The 17617-nt window shown below is 36.9% G+C and overlaps 1 protein-coding gene across 2 annotated transcripts in view; it reads left to right on the top strand.

Moving 5' to 3' along the window:
- Positions 1–14896, top strand: part of pbx3 (pre-B-cell leukemia homeobox 3) — a 148544-nt gene extending 133648 nt beyond the window's left edge. Inside the window, exons 6-10 of one of the 2 annotated variants that reach the window (XM_031891469.1) lie at positions 2667–2802; positions 6723–6888; positions 8442–8554; positions 9247–9336; positions 14397–14896. In XM_031891469.1, the coding sequence (XP_031747329.1) occupies positions 2667–2802; positions 6723–6888; positions 8442–8554; positions 9247–9336; positions 14397–14489 (598 nt within the window). In that variant the 3' untranslated portion in view covers positions 14490–14896. The remainder of the gene's footprint in view (positions 1–2666; positions 2803–6722; positions 6889–8441; positions 8555–9246; positions 9337–14396) is intronic. The other variant, XM_004916737.4, reaches the window with a different exon arrangement.
- The last annotated feature ends 2721 nt before the right edge of the window (positions 14897–17617 follow it).

The following is a 17617-nucleotide window of genomic DNA, read 5'->3' as shown; positions in this document are numbered from 1 at the left end:
TAACTGCTGGCTCATTATGTGTAGTGGGCTACAAATTTTTGGTTTTGCCAGTTTGCTTCGCCTTTATGTTTACTTTTAGCATGGTTTAGCTTCTGAAATTCCAAACTTAAGAGCTGTTTAACAAAAAGCTAAATAACTCAAGAACCACAAAAATAGAAAAAAGGACAAATTGTCTCAGAATGTCAATGCTCATAGAAAAAGTTAGTTCAAAGATGAGGGTTCTGTAAACTGTCCATATAATCACTTGCTGTATGTAATATTACAGAGATTCTAATAAAAGAGTGACCCCAGTGCCCACACTATCATCAGTTATGGCATTGTGATTTGTTGCTGTCGATTGCAAATGTCATTGACAAAGATAATAGGGACAAGGGGTAGTTGATTCTAGTCCAATGGGTTTTTAAGCTCACCCTGCACAGTTAGATCCTCTCATTCAGTTTTGCCTTCCAATATGGCCAACCAATTACCCCCCCCCCAATTATCACGTCACATGATGGCCTATGCATATGAGATTTTTAATAGCTTGATATCTGATTGGGCCCGTCTCAGATATCAGTCATTGGGGATAGTGCTTTGGCTCACTATTAGCTATACCAATTAGTTGCCTTAGAAGCCAAAATGATGTTGTAAGCTGCAAAAAGCATACCAGCAGTACTTTAGGATAGACCCATGTTCTGGCAGAACCCTCAGGTATATGATGTTTATTACTTTTTTCTCTCTTCTGCAATTTTTATTTCGAATTACAGTTTTTATTGTTTATATATTAGAAATGCCCCACCAATACTATTGTATGTTTTAAAAAGTAGTGCAAAAAGACTGGGGTGAGGTTGCTACAATATTGAAACCTTACTAAGTACAATTTTCAAAAAAAGTAGCCTACAAGTAAGAACATTCAATCGCGATTGCCCAGTTCAGTTACCTCTCAACTGCCTACTCAAGATAAATAAATTCTCAGTCGCTGCCACTATAGAATAGGATATCCTCTCTGTCCATAGGGCTTTTCTTTTCTTTTGTTTCAGTGAAAATCAAAAGAATTGGCCAACTAAATAGTATTATAGTTATTTACATTTTAAAAATTCCCTTTCCTGTTATTGTTTCCTTTTCTTGTAGGCAGACAGAATAGAGCAATAACAAACCTACTGCTGCCCCTAGTGAGAGATTGCTAAAACTACTGTACATTCTTTTGTAATTCCTCTATGGGGCTGAATGTAAATTGCACAATTGCAGTTTATGCCCCATTTTGTTATTTCATTTTCTTACTTCAGCTTTAGTTTATTCTGATTTAGAAGCTTGAAAAATATATCTTGGTAATTGTAGTAATTATTAAACTGACAAAATCAGATCCATTAAAATGGCAATGTTAAAAAGCCCTAAAGCTAAATCAGCAAGCTACTTAAAGTGATACATTAACCCTTTACTCCTTAATTCATTTATTTACAAGATCAGACGTATGTAGTGTAGCTGAGCCCATTGGGCCCTAAGCAGGCAGATTTCTGTATGCCTTATGGCACATTAGCCCTAAGGCCTGAAGCCTGTTCTTTCTAGGCCTTTCCGCAGGGAGATGGTCTATAATCTATAAAACATGTATCACCAACTGAGCATCCCATCTGTGTTGGGGGCAGGATACTTGGAGATATGCCTGCCATATAGCATTTGAAAGATTTTAAAAGGTAAGATTATTAACTCACTAAACATTGCCACTAGGACAAAGAAATGCATCATGTACTAGTTGTTTAAGAAATTAATGAACTTTATATAAACTGCAGTATAACATAAAAAGGTAAAAATTGCATAGAAGTTAGAAATAACTTAATTTCCACCCAGTTTAAACCTGCTGCTACCTTCACTTAAATAGCAAATCATTATAGCATTACTTTACAGAGTAACGTTCCACTCGTTTGACCCCCAGCAGTATCACCATACCAGCAATAGCAAGAAAATAGAGCCATGCAGTTTACTACCTGAAATTGTCTGATCCTAGAAACCCTTGCCCTTATCACTAGCTAGCCGAATTTTGATGGATTAATGGCACCAGTAACTGACCCCCTCTTGAGCTCAAACAGCTTTATAGTCTTAGACTGTATAGTTATTAGGCAACTATATTGCAGAATTAGACATCACAAACTGTGTGCTTGCTAATCCTGATCTCCTGATGTGGATCTTGCTTGCCTTTTCTAGAATTTTTTTTATCTGGGTTTAAAAAAAATAATATCTGACCAAGTTTTAGGTGGCAGGCTTTCAATTTAAATCTGTAATTTTTTGATAATGTATTAAAAATGCAATTGTGGGAAGCAGCAACTTTCAATGATACGCCAGAACTCCAGCTATGAATAATAGTACAGGTATGGGACCCGTTATGGAGAATGCTTGGGATCTGGGGTTTTCTAGATAAGGGTCTTTTCATATTTTGGATCTTCATACTTTCCGTCAGCTAAAAAAATCATTTAAACATTAAATTAAACCAGTTTTTTAAAATTAATAGGCCATTTTTTTTAGTTTATACATAAGATATTTATCTTGACAGTAGACTTACTGATCTACAAGTACTCAATGTAGAATGGTGCTAAATGTTTAAACTCTCCAGTTCTTCAGTAATCATTTGATCTATTAATTTATTTCCCCTCCGGCGAGCCCACCTGATGATCTGGGTTTTTCTTTTTTTGCAGGAGAAAAAGACGTAACTTCAGTAAGCAAGCCACAGAGATCCTAAACGAGTATTTCTACTCCCACCTTAGCAACCCTTACCCAAGCGAGGAAGCCAAAGAGGAGCTGGCAAAGAAATGCAGTATCACAGTGTCACAGGTGAGCCCACCCTGCCATATCTGTGCTCTTTGCATTCTTAGCCCTGGAGCAGATTACCTAACAGGGTTTTAATTCCCAAGTAACAAATACATTTCATGAATGCAATTATACTTTATTAATACAAACAATTATAACAAATTCTAATTAGTATATCTCTGTGCATCACACAATTAATTGTTTAAAACGATAGAACTGTCCTGCCCCTCAATCATGTGAATTTTAGCATTGCACCTCAGAGGGACTACTGCTGGGCAATGGCACACCTTGTGATTCCATGTTTTTTCAGCCGGGTAATTTATAGCTATGTGGGTAGGCAAAAAGGCACTTGCAATCGCTCTACGTTGATTTAAACAGCAACCCCATGCAATTGTGGGTGCACTCATCTTTCCAAGTGGCTATAACCCAACACCCAAGTGCATCCGCAATTCCAGGTGATTGCTTTTCAAATCAGTGGGGAGAGGTTGGGTCCATTTTCTCATCCATACAGCTATTTACCCCTCAATCACAGAGAATTTCTATGCTAGCTATAGCCCAAAATAAAATAACATTACCCTGTGTGTTTGCGAGCAAATGCACCATACTCCTAGTTAGTAGCTTTAACTAATCGTTGGGTCTGAAGTCATTCTTATTATCATTAACAAGTATTTATAAGCACTTGTACGATTTATAGTCCTGTACGATAGATGTTGTATACTCACACAGATTACATACAAAATACAACCAAAACAAGAGGTAAAGAGGCCCTGCTTAATAGGTCTTACAATCTAAAAGTTAGCAAGAACAGAATGCCTGCCCAACATTTGCAGACACAATGGAGAGAACTGATGCTAAATCACTTCTTATTTGCTTTGCATTGTGAGCTGGCAGGGAGAAACTGCTGTTGAATACCCTACCAAAAATGTAGTCTGGCAAGATTTTGTTGAACTAAATGATTAGGTTTAGTGTGTGTAATTCAATATTTTAAAGTAAAAAATATAAGTGTATATTTTTATAATATTTAGAAGTAAAAAGTGTTTTCTGAGAACTCCATAAACCCACTTTTAGGGCCTTTAGGGATGTTCAACAAATTGTATTCATCCATTGGACCCATTTGCTTTTGATTAAAGCATACAAATATGTTTCTTTATACAGAGAGCTTGTTTATGTATATATTGCAGAAATTAGATAATCAATAGAGACACATTACTTCTTTCTGTGCCAAGGTGAAATTAGATATCACCCATTAACCCCACAGATACGAGACTCTGTTAGGCCATTCTTGATTGTATGTGCACTTCTCATTGGGCCAGTAAATGCAATAAATTATATGGGCATAGGGTACTATACATGCAAAGCCATAACAATCTCTGTGTATGTATGATTTCCATTCAACGGATTCATTAATTGACTTCTAGCATCGCAAGAGAAAAAGGAAACGCTCGTCCTTATTGCACGCAGACACGCTTTATTTTGGTTCCCTGCAATTGCAAAATCTAACACTTAGAGACCTTATTTTCCTGTTTTTTTGCTGGTAGTTGTTATGCAGAAACTTCTAACTTGACAGTACACTGAGAAAGGAGAGACTTTTTCTTTTTAACATTTTATCATATGTGGCTTTAAAGCTATATATGGGTTTAAAAGATTTACATACAAATTCCCTCACTCACAATTACTCACTCACGCATATCAGGCACGTATATTTAAGCCATTAAGTCAACATTATATAGTATTATATTATATAGCTAACATATTTTGATCTATCTTCTTACCATGGCCACAAATAATTCAGCAACAGAATAGAAGGTAGCATTCTCCCGTGCCTTTACAGGTCCACAGAAAGCCATTATCACAGGCAAGCTGAACAGATACACATTACATCTACAGTGCCTTTACATATGCTCATTTTCAAGACAGTTAATGCCTGGATATTTGCCTGTATCTTTTAACCAGTCCGTGATATTAACTGGTCCTTTTCATGCAGGTTAAACATAACGTATGAGCGGCTCTCTTTTCACTGCTTCCAATTAAACCTCGCTCGTTAGTTTAACCTCAAGGTAATGCCATCAAACAATGCATGTCAGGGAAACACTGCCCACAGTGGCAGTCATTAATTTTAATTGCCTTGATATTAAAGATAAGGAAGAATAAGAGAAACTGGGACGGAATCCTATACCACGTCAAAAAAAAAAAAATCCTGCACCCTGAGGCCTCCCGAGGCTCAAACGATATTAAAATGTAACGGGGGGAGGATGGAAGGCAGCCTTTATTAGACATGGCTATTGTTGAGAGTACTGAATTGTCCTCCTCTGCACACGCCAGAGATTTCCTCACTTCTAAAGCTGTTAATAAAGCAGTAATCTGATTTTTTTTCCCTTAATAATTATCCGCCCGCCTTCATTAATGTGTTATTGCCCTGCTGGCTGGCAGGTTAATGGTAAGCAGAATATATAAAATACAGGCAAGTATTGGCCAGGGACAAAGCAAAGAATGAGGCATTGGCTCTGCAGGGTAACAGCAGAGAGTGGTTTGAAGACATTTGTGCTGTAAAACTGTTAACAATTCACTGACAAAATTACAGTTACGCAGCCAGCTCCAGATTCAAGCGCATCAGCACACAAACGCTTCAGCCTTCTGCATCTCTCAGCCAATAAACATTTACACTTTTCATTATTAAAATTTGAATATTTTTTGCTAAAATAAGTATACACTTCCTGCCTTGTACATTTGTTAAAAACAACTTTATCTTACTATGAAATATATTATTATTTTTGCTTTTACTCTTGGTCTTTGGCTTAAGCTGGCCCTGATTTGGTTGGGCAGTTTGACTGATTTCAGTCATACTGCCCAGCCATCTGGACATAAAACCAGGCCAGGGGGCTGTTTTCACCAATCATCCTGCAATCCTGCCATGTTGCAAGTTTTCATTGGCCGGTGCACCATGTTGGTAGGTACATAGGGCATAGGCAGATGAGGTGGCCCATCTTCACTTCCTCCAGTTTCAATCATTTGAGCTTTCTATCCAAGCAAATAGAACAATTCAAAGTGGCCATTCACATGTATGGCCACTCCTACTTCATCCATTCTGCCCGCTGGCCAATAAGTGGCCTTTGTTGGTCCTGTTCACTATACAGTTATTGTGAGCAGAAAAATGCATGTGACCTGGAACACTGAGTAATTAAATTGCTGGATTTCTCCATGATATATTAATCAATAATAGGTCACATTCCTGTTTTAAGAGCTTTAAAACCTGATGCTATCACTATTAAATAAAATAAAATCATGTCTTTACAATATTATTGATAGCTTAATTCTCTGTCTTAAGAATTACACTGTAACTGGATTTATCTTTAAATCTATATTGCAAGTCTCTATATTTTTCCCCCCCTTTCTCACTAAAACAATTTTCTGCAAACAGACCTATTGGCTTACGATAATGCTATATTTAATATGATGTATTAGTATAAGATATGCATGTATATATTTTGTTTTTGTAAGTATTGGAAGTATTCCTAGCACCTAGGCAGCTTACCCTAGAAGTGAGAATTACCCCAATAGAGAAGCCTTTCTCAATTGGGAAGCTTAGACTGGATTACATTTAGGTGGTATGTATTTTATCTATATAATTGATTGCATTGATATGTATCATTGATGCTAAGCAAACCTGTATGCTTTATATCTTTATAAAGGAGAGTCCCTTTTTGGCAAACTTCACTGTTTATGTATTCTTTTTTTGAGCGCACAAGTATTTTAGTAAGATTGTCAGCTTACAGTATATTAGATAATTCAAAGATAGAAGTGGAAAATAAGTGTATAAATGTTAAAAATGAATAAGAATAATAAGTAAAAATGTTTACTTTTAACTTCAGTCTGCGTTCATCAGCTCCTTTCAAGCTGCACAGTTAAGTTTAAAGACAATAACAGCAGCCTCTTGGTTTTATTAGGTATCAAACTGGTTTGGGAACAAGCGGATACGGTACAAGAAGAACATTGGCAAGTTCCAAGAAGAAGCTAACCTGTATGCAGCCAAGACTGCAGTGAATGCTGCTCATGCAGTAGCTGCTGCTGTACAAAATAACCAGACAAGTTCTCCCACTACACCAAATTCTGGTGAGTTTGTGGGGATTTTGACAAGAACAAGGGATGGGGGTATAGTTGCGCACAAATACATCGTACATGTCTTATAAACTCAAATTGGGGTTGAAGCAACAGGCTTTCACAGTAGAGCCTGAAATGAGGGGAAACTCTCTTTTCTCTTCTTTTCTGCCCCCACTGTTGTCCTCAACCCTTATAACGTCTTTCTTACCTAGTTACCTTTTCTCTCTCATACTAGTCCTTTTAAAAAATACTGACACCAGAAATAAAACCTTTTTTTACATCTTCATAACATATGTCTTTGCTTGCTATTTATAATTTTGCTATAAAAGTATTTGACTAATGCTTTTACATTACCTATCTGATCCCCCATGTTCCTCTATGAGGGGGCTGCCATATTTGTGCAGCAGTAGTATGTTAGCATAAGAAGCTATAACTGACAGGCTGAAAAGGGACACTCAGGTTGGCAAAACAGACAGGTTTAGGAACTTCAAGTAACAATTACTTACAAAAGCAAACCTATCAGCGAAAAACCATTAATGTGACCTATGGGGAACTTTTAGTGCACATTCAGATTTTGAAGAGTAGCTTTTTAGAATCACCTACTCATTTTACTTCCACTCTCCATCTTTCCCCGCACTTTCCTGTTATTCATTTTTATTGTTTTGCTCTTCTCCCTTCAATTCACTACTTTTTACAGACTCTTTCCAGTTGTATCTTTTCATCAAGCCATTTTTGCTATTTTCACATTTTTTAACTATACCCACACCCTTCTGTTTCTTTTTCTTTCTTTTTTTTTATTTCTCAGTGTTCTTTTCTAATTCTATCATTATGTCCAACCATCCCCATTATCTCTCTTTCTTTCTTTTTTCTTTCTTTTCTCTGTGACTTTTCACCTTCATCCTTTTTTTTTATCCTTTCACTTGTTTCTGTCTTTCTTTCCCAACTCTTGCCATACTAGAACCTCCTCTCTTATAGTGGCCAAATGGGCACAGGTCCTGAGGTGCAACCTTGGAACTCCAGCGCAACTCTGAGATCAGTTTTGTAGGTTTCAATGAGGCTCAGATATTAGTTGGGGCATAGCTGCTATAGTCATATGTTACTAACTAGTGTGATCATACATTTTCATTCTTGAATGACTGAGTTAAAAATAAAATGTTATGTTACTCAATGTAAAGTACCGGCTGACTGCTACGGCTGTAAAAGGAATATTATGGAATCCTGGATATTATTGATGTGTATTTAAAAGCAAAAAGGGTTTCACATCATGAATCCATGCCAAATGGTTGATCCCACAGGTGAGTTGGTAAAGACCCCAGACACATACAACTTAGAATCTTTTTTCATCAACTTTCAAAAATATAAAGGCCCCAGTATAGATCCAAGACAGTTACTTAGAATCTAGTATCATCAGCTTTCAAAAACCTAGTGCAAACTAGTCAGTTTTAACTACGATGAAGATGAGAATTTCTCAACTTAATATTTCTTCATATTTTTAATCTCTTCCCCTAGATCACTTTTTTGGCAACCTCTTCTGTATTCAGCTCCTTCACTCTTTCCTTTCCTAGGTTCTTCTGGTTCTTTTAATCTCCCAAATTCAGGCGACATGTACATGAATATGCAGAGTCTGAATGGGGATTCTTACCAAGGGGCCCAAGTTGGAGCCAATGTGCAATCACAGGTAGGAGAGACGTCCCTGAGTCATTCCAAAACTCAGTGCACCTCCCATTGCCATTATCAAAGCACACAAACAAAAAAGCAATGTGTGTTTACACAATTGGCACCATCTAGACCCTGATTTCTCAGGTTTTATTGTAACCCTTGTGACTGCCATCGGCTCTGACTTGAGTTCTCACAGGGAGGGGGAAAGTGTAGCTGAAAACAACAGATTCAAATATATCTCTTAAGTTCAAAAATGATATTTTGTTGGGATTATTGATTCTTTTATCAGCTCTGTGAAATGTGGTTGGTTTCATTCGCTTATATGTGAAAGGGGGCTTATATAACCCTTTCTGCTTTAGGGAAAGGTGCCCTTTGGCATCAGAAGGGTTACAGATCTGTGTGTAAATATTTTTTTTTCCCGAAACCTAACTTGAAAACAAATCCAGATCAAGATATCTCTTTGTAAAAGTCAAGCAAGTGGCCAATGACAAATCTATATATATGCATGGCTGCTCAGAAACCGAATCCTAGCCAGGGGTTCTGAAAGAAAATTTTATAGATAGTATCAAACTCATCTGGTACATGGAACATATTGTCAGTCTGTGGGACACCACAGACTTAGAAACAAAGTATATTTAACAATAATAGTATTTCTTTGAGCTGTTTAAAGAACAAAATAAAACGTAAATTCCTTTATTGGTTCTATCACAGGTGGATTCCCTTCGTCATGTTATCAATCAGACGGGAGGATACAGTGATGCATTGGGAGGGAATTCACTGTACAGCCCGCATCACCTTAATGTAAGTAGCTTGAAACTTAGACTAAAACCAGTCATATAAACCTAAAAATACAACCCTTTATTAATTAATTTATTTTTTAATTCTTAAATCTCAGGCTGTTGTACAATGTGTGGTACAAGGAAAGGTGATGTGATGTAACGTAACAGCAGTCAGAACCTGAAAGGGAAAAATATAGGCCCTGTGAGAATATGAGACAAAGATGTCAGAACTATAGGCATGCAACCAAACTCTACAAATCCTTTTTTAAATATAGATTTTATCATTTTTCCTTGTAATGTAAGTGAATTGTTAGTGTGCTCTGTCTGCCTAAGATTGTCCTGCTTTTTGGCAAGTCAGTGATGCTGTTAACCAGGGAAATCAGTCTGTGAGTTTGCATTAGGAGAAAAATCTCAAATTATTTAATATAAAAATATAATAGAACAAACTCTATTTGTAAACAGAAAAAAACATACATTACTGTTTAATGGAATTTTGATGAAAGTTAGATATCTGCATTGAGCAACTGTAGATTGTTCGTATTGACCAAAAGCAGAGTCTGCCTAGAATTTATTTCCAGTTGGTTTCTAAATGAATTCTAAAAATCCAGAAAAACAAATTTGAATTTCCATGTTTTCAGCCATTTTTTAAAGATGGACCCACATGGCCTATTTTGTCAATCTCTTTAATTGGCCAATACAGTCTATTCAAACAAAATTAATTTAACCCACAAATAACTTTTGTCAATATCATATGGACAGTTTTATTTATTGGCCCCCTACTGCACCACCTAATGAAAAGCAACTTTGCATGCAAGGTACAGACATTGGGGCATAGTTACAGGTGGTGTAAAAGGGGGGGATACAGAGGACCTGGGTTTTGGGGGGAGGCTTCCATTCTCCCTTTTAATAAATTAATACATTTTAAAATTGTTATGGATTTATTGGAATCAAGCATTAATCAGAGGCAGGGATATAAAAAGCTTTATCTTAATCAGTTGGTCATTGAAGGGGAAGATCAATTTTAATTCCTAGTTATAGATGGACCTACTCTTAGCACATTTTCAGTTGGTCTCCTTTTGTATTGTTTATGTATTTCTAATTAATAGTCTTTCTGTTCTGCCTGTACATTTCTAACTGTAACTAGAAATGTAGTTACAGTATTGTTTATATAGTCCCTCCCTTACTCATTTTCCATTCTGAGTTCCAAACCTCTGCCTGATTTCTATGATGATTACAGCGCTGCGGAATATGTTGGCGCTTTATAAATAAATATTAATAATAATAAAAACCACAAGATATCTGTTTATAGTTAGTATTTGTTTATAAAGCTTTAGGATACTTTGTAATATTGGCATTAACATGGGTTCCTTCTTAAGTTTTAACACTTTATATTCCAACCAGAGGCCTTAGGGCCATATGTGGCAATCAAAGTGATTAAATGATAAGCGACCTGCTGATAAGTTGCCTACAAATAAGTTGCCATTATCTACCCACCTGGGTAGAGGTTTTTCCATGGACAATATCAGACCAAATTATTTTAGGCAAATCCTAGCAAAAATACACCTTTCTCTTACTTTATAATTTTTGGAGGTGCCTGGCAACTTTGACGTGGTGTTCTACCTCTACATATAAATGTCACCTCACATCAAGCCAGCCAAGTAACTAAGACATTTATTTCCAGATAAACTTTAAAGAGCGTTGAAGGGCAGACATTTTGTAAGATTGTCTGCTAATAAAACTGTTCTCCTGCGCTGACGACATTCCTGAAGACAGTCTACTTTAATCGTGGAAGACACGTAACATAAGATTATAAAAGGCAACTTGCAAATGTCACCAATTTGGAAAATGGCAGTGTCACACAGAGCCTTTGCCTTTCTGCTGTGGCTTCTGGTGAAAATACCAGGTTCAGTCTGACATTCTAACAGACACCTCTCAGTTAAACTCTCACATGCAGAAAACGCCATCATTAACCTCCTTTAAGCAGCAAAGTCATGGTTATAATCAGCCTTCTGGTACAACATATTACAATTAGGTGGGTGGAAAGATCTTTGGTTTAGGAGGTGGACAGTAGTGATATATTTAACATCTATAAAAGCTGCCTGATACAGTACTACATTATACTAAAACTACACTGTCCTAAAAAAGCAGATCCAAAGTAAGATAATAAAATGCATTAGTAATACTGCTGTTAATTTCATTTGATTCATAATGTATATCTTTATAAAGCCCTACTTATGTACGCAGCGCTGTACAGTAGAATACATAAATACAAACAGGGGGTTATTAAGATAATAATAGATAAACACACGATATTGCAATAAATACAAGGTACAGTTGCAATAAGATAAGAGTCAAAGACACAAGAGGATGGAGGTCCCTGCCCCGTAGAGCTTACAGTCTATATGGGAGGGGAACTTACAGACACAAATAGGCAAATATAAGTGTTGTAGGTCACAGTGGGTGACACTACAATATAAGTGCTAATTATATTTATTTATATATATATATATATATATATATATATATATATATATAATGTATATTATTCTGAAGAATATATAAATATTTTATATATTTTTTTATTCCATTTATTTGGTCCACAGTATTTCGTTTTTTTTAGTCTACAATATTTGTCCCAGACAATCAAGCATAGAATATGTCTCATTTTCACAGACACATTTCTGCCCCCTCCCTCACAGCGCCAGTCAATATTAACGATTCCCCATACGACTGAAACTGTAATGTTGTAGCAGGGGAGAGAAGGAGAGAGGTGGGACGGGTGATAATTAAATACACAAATCGTTTGCGTTTGGAATATCAAATGGGCTCTTTTTGGGGGCTTATAAATAACTCATAATAACCCACAAGAAACTGTCTGAAAAGAGGCTTTTAGTTACAGCATTCCTTTTTTTCATTTAAAACATCCCGAAATGCTTCAGAGAGTTTGCAAAAACCCTTATCAACGTGATAAAATATGAAGCTGTTATTGCCTGCAGCATTATAGCGGACATGAATTCCATCTTTTCTGATGAGGTTTGATAAGGCGCTCTCTTATAATACAGAGCGTAATCTCAAACCACCAGAGGAAAGATTAATTTATTTGCAAAAAAAAAAAAAAATCCTGTAGAGGGAGGGGGTCTGAAATCTGACTGACGTGGGCTCTTCCAGCTGCTTCGCATGGTAAAAAATATTACGCATTTGTTGTTTATAAATTAGAATGAGAAGCCATAAAGGACATAGGGGGAAGAGTGATAGGTATTATGAGTGATAGATATTACATATTTGGGGCCTTGCTGTCGGGAACTGAACACACCGCAATAGATCAGAGCCTTTACACATCCCTGCATTAGATTTACTAAACTCAACTCTTTCGAGGCTGAACAGATATTGCCCGATGAGAGCGCTTAATTTTTCAGGTTACAATAGAGCTTCAGTCTTCTGATTGTATTTGTGTCTTCATTTAAACATATGACTCTTGGCAAACTGATCACGATATCCCATTAAATATTTAAACCACTATTTTTCAGGGATTTTACAGGGTTGTAATAACAGAGGAAATATTATAAACATATATAAGGTAAAAAAAAAAAACAACACAATTTCCCAGTGACTATTGGCATTTATATATATTTAAGCCAGTTACTTTTTGATCAAACTATTGCTCATTAAAATTAAATTGTAATCATCGGCTTCAGCATCTGATTTATTTATTCTGTCCTATTGCCTTGGTCGAGGAGACGAAAGTGACAAATCTCAACAAAGCCGTTCCATTTTGTAACCACTGAGGTTGAGAAATTCTTTGTCCGTTAGATTTTCCCCTTGATCAGCATTGCAACATAATGTGATAGGAGCTGCTAGGAATCCATTGCATCCTTATGGAAATTGCTTTACTTATCATGATTTTGTGCAGCAATTTTCCTTTAAAAACAGTACAATACACTCTAATTAAAGATCTATAAACACACTAAAAATATATTTGATAATGTAAGAGAAGCGCTGAATGGGGCAGCTTATAGAGCCTACTTGCCTCTCTGGTCTGCCCATTCTATTTCCCCCGATGAACAATTCCAGGCATCCAGCATTTGCTTTTGGCTAAGCAACACTTCCTAATACTGCCTCTTATTTTTCCAGTTTCAAAGATCAACAGAATCCCAGCATGTTTCTGTTACTTTTGAAGCCTACTTATTCTTGGCCCAATAAAACCTATTCTGGATGGTGGTGTAACCTTTGTGTCATTTTGCCTATCCTTTCCGGTTCCCAAAGCTGCTTGTAATCCTTTCTCAGTCAGCATAGTGCTTAAATATATAATAATAGGTATATATATATATATATATATATATATATATATATATATATACACTCACCTAAAGGTTTATTAGGAACACCTGTTCAATTTCTCATTAATGCAATTATCTAATCAACCAATCACATGGCAGTTGCTTCAATGCATTTAGGGGTGTGGTCCTGGTCAAGACAATCTCCTGAACTCCAACTGAATGTCAGAATGGGAAAGAAAGGTGATTTAAGCAATTTTGAGCATGGCATGGTTGTTGGTGCCAGATGGGCTGGTCTGAGTATTTCACAATCTGCTCAGTTACTGGGATTTTCACGCACAACCATTTCTAGGGTTTACAAAGAATGATGTGAAAAGGGAAAAACATCCAGTATGCGGCAGTCCTGTGGGCGAAAATGCCTTGTTGATGCTAGAGGTCAGAGAAGGGTATTAGTATGATGTTCCTAATAATCCTTTAGGTGAGTGTATATATATATATATATATATATATATATATAAAGCTGATTGCACGTATGTGGACAGTATTATACACTTGGTTACAACAAATACAATAAAAGTTATTAGTACCCACCTTTTTAAACTCAAGCTGATGTTTATGGCCAAACAAGTACAAATGAGAAAAGAACCGTTATTCTCTTTCGAGTTAACGCATGAAAGGAAATATCATGTTTCAGTATATTACCACTATGCTAAATAACTCTGTGACTAATCTTTCATGGGAAGCTATCATTTGGCCACTGTTTTTGCTTGGCATGTGTACAACATTATCTCTTCTCTTTTACTTCCAGGCTAATGGAGGGTGGCATGAGGCTGCAACCCCTTCCTCCGTCACTTCCCCCACAGAAGGGCCGGGCAGCGTAAACTCTGATACCTCTAACTGACCAATTCTCTACAAGCTGAGGGTGCAACCAGGTTGACTGGAGAAGCACATCTTTTACAGCAAAGCATCATCACCAGTATTAATTCAATACGCAGTGCAGCAGTGTCCCAGCTCTTGGGATGAGTTCACCTCTGGTCACACAAATAGAGGATCAAATCGTGCCCACGTCCAGCCACTGCTTATCCTGATTTTCATACGGACCTACAACCTCACTGTAAAACCCAGCCGGGAGAATCTGCAGGATTCTGTTAAACCCCTACTGTTTCTGCAAATATCACCGTTATGAAAGCACTTTATCTAATTGGGCCAAACCCGAATTACAATCTGTGAAAAGCTCTCCTCTCCACATCAGCATTTTTTGATTAAATAGCTAAATTAAATGAATAAAGTAGGTGCTTTAAAGCGAAATGTTTGCATATCTCTTTACAGTTTCTGGGATTCACCGCGAAGAGGCATTTTAAAGATTTGTTTTTTATTCTTCTTAAATACACATTACTTGGTGGGATTAGTTGAAGATGCATCAACTATTTGGAATTAATTTTTTGCTGGTCGTGAAATCACTCCTTAATATTGCTTCCAAACACAGTAGTGCCTGTGCAAGGCAAGTGGATAGCAAAAGATATCTACTTTAAATCATCATATGCTAAAAAAAATGACCCTTAACTAAGGTTAGGCACCTTTAATATGGACTACAATGCCATGTTGATGCTAATACCAAATTAGTCAGTTGGGATTCCATTAATACAATCAATAAATTAGGAAATACGTATAGACACATTAGAACTGGAATATGAATAGCAAAAGCAATCAAATCAGAACAAACAAGAACCCTACTGTTTTTAATGTATATAGCTATTATCTCAGCTTCATACAGAATGTCCCACAACAGGTTTCTGCTCTTTAGATGGCAAAGTGTCACCGTTTTATACCATTCTAACAGACCAAAGATTTGAGAACTCTGACATGTAATGTTAATGAGGGGTTTTGCCGGGTCATTTTCTTATACAATGAACAAGAATTTATTATGGGATATTTCTCGATTATTAAAACTTTTTTTTTTCTAAATCTTTTTAGGCCTTTCTGGACACATGCAAATTGATTTATTTGCAGTTGTCAAAACTGGACATATTATACTCACTAATAACAAAGGAGTTTTGAATGGAACAAATGCATCTTCAACTTATTTTAGGCTGATGGCACTTGGAGTTCTTCTCAGCTGATGAGCGTTTATTGGCACTGTCATGCGTTTCACTTTTAAATCAGTAGGGGCTGATTCTGGACCTTTCAGTTGGCTATGAAGACCCCCATGTACCATCAGCATAAGGGTAATGGCACACTGGGTACTTTCAGGTACTTGAGCTGTCACATTTTGATGCAGTCCAAAAGCACCTAAATAAACTGCCCCCTGGAAATTGCCTGTCCGATAGTAACTTTCTGGAAAACCATCAATTGCCTGCAGGCAACTACAGTCCAGTGGTGCAGTTTTGGGTGCTTTGGTTCAGACTGCTTAAAAGTGCTGTGCTCCAGTGAAGAGCGGGTCAGGAAAAATCAATCTGCAACTGGCCCTAACTCACAAAATGTTGCCATTGTAGGACCCACACCCTTATCTGCATCCTCTTGCTCCTTACACTACTATTAAGGCCACCTCTGGTTCCAAGCCAAGGACCTTCAGTAGCAGACAAGAAGTGTACTTCCCCAGTCCGACCCACACCCAATCGTAACCTGTAATAGCCCCCGCCATAATCTCAACCCTAACCCACCCAACCCGCACATCACTACTATGCACAGAGTGCCTGCAATGCCCCATGTGTCATTTTAAGTCAAGTCTTGGATTGGACTATCACTGCAGTGTGTGTTATCTCATTGTTGCCAAAAGGCCTCTTTGCAGATTTGTTTTAGGAAAAGAAGGGTTTGTATATTTCCCCCGTGTGGCATTTTACAGTAAGGGGTTAAATGCTGTAAAGGGGGTTTGTTAAAATCTGAAACTTCTCGTGGCAAAATAGGTATTGTAAATATTGTAGCTAAAGAGAATTTATACATTGTCACTGAGCTAAACAGCTTTATTTACCTCATAAAAACTCATAGGAACCAACAGACATGTCATGTGTAGTCTAGTGTGCCCACTTACTACCTCTAAATCACACGCGTAGTATGTCTTAAACTTTCTCATTGTGTAAACAAAGTTAGGAGATTGAGTGACGTGCCCGTAGGAATAAGGGTGTATATTGTATAGCAATACTGAGTATATGAAAACAAAAGATCAATACTGGAATTCATTTACTAAGGCTTTGTAGATGTTATTAAACCTCCCTATTGAATGACTCCTAATGTCTTCAAATCACCTCTCTATACAACCTCAACAATTGCTCCATTGAAGTCCCTTCTTTAAACTCTTTCTGTTCCCTCAGATACTGTAATCTTTCTTTCTATATAACCCCTCATTTTGCACACTATGCCCTCCCTGTATGATCTTTTGATAACTAGTCCTGTTACTCAATTTACTCATTTGTGTTGCATCTTCTTGACCCCCCTGTCTCTATACCAAAACAACACAAGTGAGTTAATGTACTGCCGAAGTGTAGATACTCACCCGTTATGACATGGGGTCTAGCGGCACACCTAATAAGCAATATCCCAATTTTGAGCAGGAACTAACAGAATCTTACGAAGAGAGATAATATAAAAGTAATTTAGTGGTGTGAAAAAATCCTACGCGTTTTGTGCTAATCGGCATTAAGTGCCAGACAGCTCAACAATGAAAGCCCATTTGTATTTTATATGAGTGTGCACTATAGTGCAAAACATTGAAGGCTATTTGTACCTTATAGGACAGTGCTCTGTAGTGCAGAAAGCCTAAAGAAAGCACAACACATATAAGGCCATATATTCCTTATTGGACTTAAATAAACAAACAATAAAGTACAGGTATCGGACCCCTTATCCGGAAACCCATTATCCAGTTCCGAATTACGCAAAGGCCATCTCCCATAGACTCCATTTTAATCAAATAATTCACATTTTTAAAAATGATTTCCTTTTTTCTCTGTAATAATAAAACAGTACCTTATACTTCATCCCAACTAAGATATAATTAATCATTGTTGAGCCAAAACAATTCCATTGGGTTTA

This window comes from Xenopus tropicalis, chromosome 8, assembly GCF_000004195.4.
Source record: "Xenopus tropicalis strain Nigerian chromosome 8, UCB_Xtro_10.0, whole genome shotgun sequence".
Classification (NCBI taxonomy): Eukaryota; Metazoa; Chordata; class Amphibia; order Anura; family Pipidae; genus Xenopus; species Xenopus tropicalis.
The sequence above is the reverse complement of the archived record's forward strand: the minus strand, read 5'-3'. Positions and strand labels throughout refer to the sequence as shown.